Source organism: Schistocerca cancellata, chromosome 5 (genome assembly GCF_023864275.1).
Source record: "Schistocerca cancellata isolate TAMUIC-IGC-003103 chromosome 5, iqSchCanc2.1, whole genome shotgun sequence".
Lineage (NCBI taxonomy): Eukaryota > Metazoa > Arthropoda > Insecta > Orthoptera > Acrididae > Schistocerca > Schistocerca cancellata.
The window spans coordinates 480,115,846-480,125,394 of NC_064630.1; the positions used below are offsets into that span (position 1 = coordinate 480,115,846).

At 38.9% G+C, this 9,549-nt stretch overlaps 1 protein-coding gene across 3 annotated transcripts in view; it reads left to right on the plus strand.

Annotated features, from left to right (window-relative positions):
- Positions 1-481, plus strand: part of LOC126187482 (probable tubulin polyglutamylase ttll-15) — a 65,265-nt gene extending 64,784 nt beyond the window's left edge. For all 3 annotated transcript variants that reach the window (XM_049928588.1, XM_049928589.1, XM_049928590.1), the window contains one exon: positions 206-481. In XM_049928588.1, coding sequence (XP_049784545.1) covers positions 206-319 — 114 coding nt within the window. In that variant the 3' untranslated portion in view covers positions 320-481. The remainder of the gene's footprint in view (positions 1-205) is intronic.
- Positions 482-9,549: the final 9,068 nt, after the last annotated feature.

Below are 9,549 nucleotides of genomic sequence, written 5' to 3' on the forward strand. Positions count from 1 at the left end.
GTTGTGTTTCCTGGTGCATATAGTTGTAATAATTTTTTATATTTATTTGTTATATTGTTTTAATTTTGTGTTATTATATGTTATATACATTTACTTTCCAGACTGCAAGAATGTTTGTACACCTTCAGTAAAAGTAGCTTTTTATATGTATTAAGATACAAAACTGTACATGGTAATTAATGTAATACATCTTCTTCTACTTCAGGACCAGGCAGCTGTCAGCACAGGAAAATATCTGGAAGATTTAACACCAGAAAATCAGTTAATGGTGCGTTGGTTTCAAGGGAAATGTTTACAGAATAAGTCTTGGTGCCTTTAATACACACTATTAATTGTGTACCAAAACCCTTTGATCTCAGGGAGGTGTGTTCATGAACAACTTAAAAAAGGCATTTTTGTAGATATCTTATATTTAGGCTGGGTATTAGAAGTGGTAGCGTCTAATAAAATTCCTCCCACAAAATAAAAGTGAATACATTTATTTTGAACTGTTGTATTTCATCTGTTTTTGGTAGATTATATTGCAACTGTACAAAGCTATAAAATTCAGGGCAAATAAGAGGGGTAAGTGATACGCAATAATCAGTTTGTAAAACACACAGACCATTATCCTGCCACAAAGCTAAAGTCTGTTACTACATTATACATACCCTTTAAATTATGGTATTATTTAGCTTTGTTTCTTGTAGAAGTTGTATATGTTCTACAATTCTTAGATTATAGTGTATGAAAGTAGCATTTCTTAAGTAAACATTAATGTAAGCTGCCTGCACTGAGAGTCTGCATATTTAGGAATGTATAGTGTCATTTGATGAACAGTTGAAACCATACATTGCAAATAAAATATTGTGTGGCTTTGCTTGCTGAAGTCCAAACATGGTAATTCATTTTAGAGTTCCCTCCACCCTACCAACATTGTGAGTGCAGAAATAGATTTTTGCTTCAAATGATAGTTTCTGTCATACATCTGACTATTGGCCATTCCTTCTGGGATCAACTGTATTCATGTGTACTCTGTAGTTCCTTCTCTAGATTGTCGCACAGATGACAAAATGGTAGATATCGAAATAGACGACAGAGGGATAGAAAAACAATTAAAATCGCTCAAAAGAGGAAAGGCCGCTGGACCTGATGGGATACCAGTTCGATTTTACACAGAGCACGCAAAGGAACTTGCCCCCCTTCTTGCAGCGGTGTACCGTAGGTCTCTAGAAGAGCGTAGCATTCCAAAGGATTGGAAAAGGGCACAGGTCATCCCCATTTTCAAGAAGGGACGTCGAACAGATGTGCAGAACTACAGACCTATATCTCTAACGTCGATCAGTTGTAGAATTTTGGAACACGTATTATGTTCGAGTATAATGACTTTTCTGGAGACTAGAAATCTACTCTGTAGGAATCAGCATGGGTTTCAAAAAAGACGGTAATGTGAAACCCAGCTCGCGCTATTCGTCCACGAGACTCAGAGGGCCATAGACATGGGTTCACAGGTAGATGCCGTGTTTCTTGACTCCCGCAAGGCGTTCGATACAGTTCCCCACAGTTGTTTAATGAACAAACTAAGGGCATATGGACCATCAGACCAATTGTGTGATTGGATTGAAGAGTTCCTAGATAACAGAACGCAGCAAGTCATTCTCAATGGAGAGAAGTCTTCCGAAGTAAGAGTGATTTCAGGTGTGCCGCAGGGGAGTGTCATAGGATCATTGCTATTCACAATATACATAAATGACCTTGTGGATGACATTTGAAGTTCACTGAGGCTTTTTGCAGATGATGCTGTGGTGTATCGAGAGGTTGTAACAATGGAAAATTGTACTGAAATGCAGGAGGATCTGCAGCGAAGTGACGCATGGTGCAGGGAATGGCAATTCAATCTCAATGTAGACAAGTGTAAAGTGCTGCGAATACATAGAAAGATAGATCCCTTATCATTTAGCTACAAAATAGGTCAGCAACTGAAAGCAGTTAATTCCATAAATTATCTGGGAGTACGCATTAGGAGTGATTTAAAATGGAATGATCATATAAAGTTGATCGTCGGTAAAGCAGATGCCAGACTGAGATTCATTGGAAGAATCCTAAGGAAATGAAATCCGAAAACAAAGGAAGTAGGTTACCATACGCTTGTTCGCCCACTGCTTGAATACTGCTCAGCAGTGTGGGATCCGTACCAGATAGGGTTGATAGAAGAGAAAGAGAAGATCCAACGGAGAGCAGCACGCTTCGTTACAGGATCATTTAGTAATCGTGAAAGCGTTATGGAGATGATAGATAAACTCCAGTGGAAGACTCTGCAGGAGAGCCGCTCAGTAGCTCGGTACGGGCTTTTGTTAAAGTTTCGAGAACATACCTTCACCGAAGAGTCAAGCAGTATATTGCTCCCTCCTACGTATATCTCGTGAAGAGACCATGAGGATAAAATCAGAGAGATAAGAGCCCACACAGAAGCATACCGACAATCCTTCTTTCCACGAACAATACGAGACTGGAATAGAGGGGAGAACCGATAGAGGTACTCAGGGTACCCTCCGCCACACACCTTCAGGTGGCTTGTGGAGTATGGATGTAGATGTAGATGTAGATGTGCTATGACACATATACAATTATTATGTCATATACATACCATTATTATTATAATAAATAACAATATCTGGTATGGCCAAACTTCTGATGGAGACATGTCAAGAAAGAAGCTGCAAGCTGAATCAGTGTGCCAAGAGGACAGAGAGCGGATTGACTCCTTAATACACTATTCAATCTGCTCCATGTGAGCCATGGTGTGGAGAGTCACTCCTAGTTCGCTTTGTGATCTGATTGGTGAGAGTGGTCAGTAGTGTTGAGCCAGCTTGTGATGTGATCCATGAGAGTGGTGGGTCATTGGGAGGAGAGTGAATGCTGAGACACTTTGTGATCAAGTCTATGCCAGCCATGGGGTGGGGAGTGAGTCCTGGGTCACTTTGTGATCCACGATGAGTGCAGTGGCTGAAGACAGCAGCTCATGCAACTGACATGATTGCTAAAAACACGTTCCGAGTGTGATGCCACATCAAAAGCTAAGAAGTAGTAACTCATTCAAAAGTATGTAAATGTTTATTGAGCTTCTAAAATTTGATATTTTCTTTCCAAATCAAGATTGGAAATATGTTGCTGCAAAGTGATTTCTGTGTTAAAGCAGCAATCTGAAGACCTAATCTTTCTTCACTTATTATTTTTTTCATGGCTGAGAAAAGCTGCACGCATCAGTAAGGTAGCCACATGACGTGAGGTGCTGTTGCAACACCTTGCCTCAGAATCTTCGTTTCACTCATTACTGTTACCAGAGAGACATTTCAGATTAGATGTGTTACCACGCCTTTTTTCCCCAAATCGTGTATCATTCACATCTTAGAAGGATGTGGCTCTTTGAATCAGTTCAGCATTCATTCAGTTAAGCATATGGCGTGAGGTGCTCTTGCAACACATTGCTGCAGAGTCTTCATTTTACTCATTACTGTTACCAGAGAGACATTTCGGATCAGATGCATTAGCACACCTTTTTTTTCCAAATCACATATCATTCACATCTTGGAAGGATATGGCTCTTTGAATCAATTCAGGAGCAGATCTCTCATCTCTATGGAGAGGGAACTGTGGCTCAATTGCACAGAGCATGAGGATGCTACAAAACTCTATAAAAATAATGTATTATATTATTTTGAGGATGAGAAATGTTGCCCTTTGACCAGAATTGGGTGCTCATCTTTGCGACACAACAGTGTGGCCATTATGTAAAGCATCTCAGAACCTTTTATAGTATGAGGCTCAGCTATATAATGCAAGAGAACTAGAAAAGTTAAGGGACAGAATTATTGCAAATCCTAAGCTGTTAAAATAATTTGTAAAAATGAGGGGCATGATTTAGAGTAATTGCCCTAGTGAGATATTGTAGCATTTAGAAGAAAAGAATGAATCTTGGAGAGAAATAGGATGATACATATATTTTCACTAACCAGTCACTAGGCATCAAGACAACATATGGTCTTTGAGTTATGCAAAGACAAGTGTATTTGATGCAATTAATAGATAGACGTTTTCCAGTAACTGACTGAATGTATAACAATAATGGAAATTGCTGGATGGAGTAACATGTAAAATAAGGGAAAGGCAACCACTCACCTATAGTGTATCCATGTGTGGAGCACAGAAATACATAACAGAAAACAGCATTCACTCTAGCTTTTGAGCACTAGCTCTTTTTTCTAGCAAAAGTACACCCTCTCTACACATATTTTGGTATGTGTCGTCTTGTGTGTGAATATGTATTCTGTTTCTAGAAAAAGAGCTAATGCTCGAGAGCTGGTGTGAATGTTGTTTTCTGAGGTCCATGCATTGATTTTCTATAAGTGAGCAGTTGCCTTTCCCTTATTTTTGCATATGAATGAATGTACAGCACTTATTACATGAGAGAATTTTCCATCTAGTGTACTGCTATGTAGCTGTTCCCACTTCTCTTTGAGATATGGGAACAGAATATAGTTGTGAGAAGCTGAATGCAAGCACTCTCTTAGGGCCCACTAGACCGATTAATATGGAGTCAATGATTTAAAGTCCCAGAATAACAAGGTTAGGCACAGGTAGATGAAAGGAAGTACTAAATTAATACTTCTGACTTCCTCCCAGTCAGTCAACACAAAACTCAAATACTACAGCCCCTAACATAAAGCTTTTGTAGGGAAGGCAAAGAGAGGATTAGATTAATTATAGCATATGCACTGGCATATAAGCATTCTTCCCAAGCTCCATACACAAATATAATGGAAAGAAACTGCAATGTGTGGTATAATGGGTTGTACCCTTTGCTGTGTACTTCACAGTGCTATGCAGAGTATGGATGTAGATGTTGATGATACACCTATAGTCATTTGCAGATTCTATACCACACGTAGCTTTTTTGCCTCAAAGGAAGTGATATGTACAGGTCTGTAGCCTTTTAAAATTATTTCAACGTGACAAATATTATCTTAAATAAATTAAGGGTTGAAGGGAGGAGGAAGAAAGGAAAGGAACTATGAATGTCAGCTGCGTCATGTCAGCTGCATCAGGGCATTATGCAGAATTTGCAGTGATGAGTGAAAATATGTGCCGGACCAGGATTTGAATCTGTGCATTAACCATTGCACTATCCTGACACAGTGTTTATTGCAATCTCGCAGACTATCTCGGCATGCTTCCCAGCTGACCTACATTCCCACCTAGCGCCATCTATCAGCAGTCCCTGCCCATGTCCTCCGTGCCCGCTATTTTGAGATTCCCACGGGAGCTGGAATGTAATTGTGCATCCGCACTGAAGGTGGTGGATTCATTGCCTACTGAGGTGAATCAATTATATGAATTCTTGGTTTCTATTCTTTTGGACATGTCCAAAAGAATGGACACCATGTGTTCATATAACAAATATTATCTGTTTTGAAGGTAGTGTGACTGCATACTGTGAAGTTTATGTCATCTTTGCAATATTAAACTGAGACCAGTACCATTCCATTTTACCCATTATGTCCAAACAAATCCTCAAACCAAAAATTTCCACAGCATTGGACTGAAAAGAGGAGTTTTTACCAACAATTGTCTACAAGGTAAGGGCAAGACTGATCAACTATTAACATTTCTACATCAGTCCTCCTTTGACATCCTGCACTGTACATGGGTAGGTATGAATTGTAGTCTGGGTATTGTGGTGTAACCTATTGCTTCTATGGAATAACATGTTCCACTTCTAACGAAAGATGTTTGTGGAAACTGGAAACATTGTTTAGGTAGTTGTTAAATGTAAAACATCCCACTGTGCTTGCTCTGGTTTGCAATATGTGCAGATTTGGTGTAAAAATTGCCAGGTCGCAACACTGACATTGTGCAACAGCATTTAATTGTCTCCACCTGCTGTGGAGAACCGCTAGTGCTAGTGCTAGTGCTTGGGCTTCGCAACTTGGCAGTGCATTGGAAGTCATGGAGCAATGGACGGGGGCTATAATGTCAACTCCAGAACAACTGAAGAAAACATAAAAAACTGTCACTCTGTAGTATCATATCAGTACAAGAGTACATGTTGTGATTTATTTCAAGCTACAGGTTAACAGAGATATGTTCGCCCACAGCTGTAACTGCAGTTGTCTATGGGAAAGATTGCATTTATGCCACAGAAGAGTTATTCCAAAAGTGACTATGTCATTTTAGTAGCTTGAACAGATGAGAATTCTCTTTCAGCACCCACCCAATGCAGAAGGTGAAGTAGTCACACATACTGTCTAGTGACACTGCATAGCAGGTTCACTACATCGGATACCGTCAAGAATGGTGACCGCAAGGTATTTGTAATGTGAAAGTTCCCACACATATCAGCTGGATGGCAGATCATGCGGGGGGTGGAAAACAGAACCACTTCTGGCCACTCCAGTGTATTCTGACAGGGTGTATATGACCCGGGACAACCGGGAGATCCGTGAAAAACCCGGGAATTTTTTCATCCGGGAGAAAACCTGGAAAAACCCGGGAATTGTTTACAATTTCGGGAATTTTTCATTGTTTTAGTTTTCAGTTAAATTTTTGTGATTTTGAGTGGTAAGAACCAATACTCTAACAAAGGATATTACTGTACCCCGCTACTGCAGAATAACACTGCAGCAACGAAACATGAACGAGAGAGAGAGAGAGAGAGAGAGAGAGAGAGAGAGAGAGAGAGCAAAAAAACGTAAAATAAACTTAAGTTGCAAAGGAAATGCGCCGTATACAACAACAAAACACAGTGCTCATACAAGCGTCTGCCAACTGCATAATGTGTCAAAGGCTTTTGGAAGACTATGCAATGCTAAATAACAACAAATAGCCTCCGATGAGCGTGACGTGACAACTGTTTAAATTAGATTCCATTGAGCAGTTGCGGGCGGGCTTTTGTGCATGTGTAGTTGAGTCGTGTATGAGTAGTACCTTCTCCCGCCTCTTGTTGCAGAAGTGTAGCTTGGCGCCACTACCTAATATTGCCCCGGTTCGGAAATAGTAAATCTGGGCCTGATGCACAGAACAGTCTGAGTTGTGGCGGGGAGCTAGGTCATCTCCACATAACCTGTGTTTACGTTCAGTTTTTTTGTTGTTTCCTCTTCGTTTATTGCTCTCATGTTAAATGATAAAACAGATTTTTGTGACCGGGAGATATCAACTGAATTAAAATATGTTCACATAATTACAGATGGCTAAAATATGTCATTAGTTTCAGATTTTATTTCCACCTTTCTGACAGTCAAGCATTAATCGCCTTACAGAACAATGAAGTTATCTTTGTCAATTTGCTAAAGAGATTTGGCTTTTATTAATCTTTTCTGCTGAGGCAGTTAGTTTATTTGAAACGAACTGTTTAATTTCACGTTGTTGGCTGGTTTCAACTGTTCACTGATTTCAAGTGCACGTATGACATTATGCCACAATAAAGAACCAAACATGAGATAATACAGTACTGGTACTCCGCAAGAAAATTTACATCCGAACCTGGACATACGAATGTGCACTTTAAACAGAGTTATGCATTTTAGTATGATTCACGAAATTCCGATACTTTTGAAGTATCCTTTGATGTCTTGTTTCTTTTATGACCTAATGTAAGATCTTCAAATGTTTTACATGTACGAATATATAGCCTTCCTGCGTCATCACGCGGTGACGCCTGTTATCTTGTGCTCTCTTGCAACTGCTGAAACGAACCTATTTCTAACAGGTAGCTGGGAAATATTGCGCATAGTGGTTTGAAAAGCATTACATACATTAAAAGCAAATTTCCTTTTACACAAAATGAACTATGTGCCAGAATGTACGATGAATTTCTTAAATAACAAAGCGTTTGACTCTCATTTAAAAGTCAACTCTTTGAGGACAGCCATTTAGAAGAATTTCAAGCTCAGATCATCACACATTTACGTCATTATTAAAAATTTTACTGGGCCATTTGTGTGATGTATCTTAAAACGTATCACGCACAGAAAATATCAACATTATAATTGGAAGCTTAGCTTCTCTTCCAGCTTATTAATCTTGGAGACCAATATTATATGTGAATGCTATGTATATTAATTTAAACCATTAACTTTTCTTATTTGTGTTTTCGCGCTACTTAAGAGTGATCTTGCTATTGGCTGACTACATCATGTGTCCTATGCCGTCATCAGCTGGCGAGATCACGTGACATGAGTGATGAGTGGCTTACAAAAGCGCATCGCAATCTCGATTTCAATGCTTTGGAAAGTAATATGCGGTATTTGGTGGAATTCAAATTTATACCTTCGTAATATGAAAATATGCAGCGTACATATTGCTGCACATCAAAGGTGTTTCAAAATGTGTCCCCCCCCCCCCTCGAGTTTCATTTTGTAAAGTGGCGAGAAATTCTACGTCGGTATATAAAATATAAAACCATAAACATTCAGAGGATTGAGTTTTACAGTGCCAAGGAATAGTATACGGTCACTTACCACGGAAAAAGTGTATTTTCTCCTGGGAGAAAATGTATTTTTAACCGGGAAATCCGGTAATTTTTTTTCCTTGTCCACATAGACACCCTGCCTGAGTAACAGGTGAAATGTATCTGCAGTCATAATCACCACATTGTACAATGGTGTGTGATATTCCTTCAAAATAAAATGTCTTTGGTCTGCTTCATAATTTCTGTGTATAGATAACACAAAAGATTATGCACATTTTATATTAATTTGTTCATTACATCATTATCTGTTGCAGTTCAGAAAGAAAGATCAGTTGGATAGGAGGTGTAACATCTGCCAAGTTTAATTGTCTCATGTGCAGTATTTTGCTGAAGAATATCTGAGTGCAGGTATCTGAAACTAATTCTGTAGTTGCTTTCTCTTTGTGTCATTAAAATGAGTGCAAAAATAATCAACTTCAATGTGTTATTTAGAACTGCTCATTTAATTTCTCAAAATAAAATGGTTTAAGTGGTGGAGAAAAGGCAAGGTAATCGTGTTGTGCATTTAGATATGGTCCTGCAAATGTGCACATTGAGGAGAAGCAGGTGTGATGAATTTGTTTTGGAAAACTGTCGCTTGACAGGCAGTCAGTAAGGTATGGAATTTCTTTAGGAATCACAGACAGTGCTCACACAGAAAGTCAGCATCTACACGTGTGCATATCAGAGAGAAAACAGTTTTTTATCATGTCATTATTTGCAGTGGAATTGAACTTTTTTTAGTTCAATGTGGAATCCAAACCACATTGTTGTCATTAAAATTCACTAAAAAAATTCTAGCACAATCTACACAGAAATTTGAGCGAGCAAAGAGTTGTATTGTTGGTGGATTTTGTTGATTTAGAAACACAAGTAACACTTGAAAATGTACTTTCTAGCACTTTCAAAACGTATATGTTCATCCAAAACAGGAAAAATTGATGTCTAAAATTGTTTTGACTCATGGCCACACACAGCTGCCTGCTTGTCAAGACATTTTGGAATTTTAGAAGGGAAGTTTTGGGAAAGCTTTCTCATTGTACCCAATGACTGTTGTCACTACC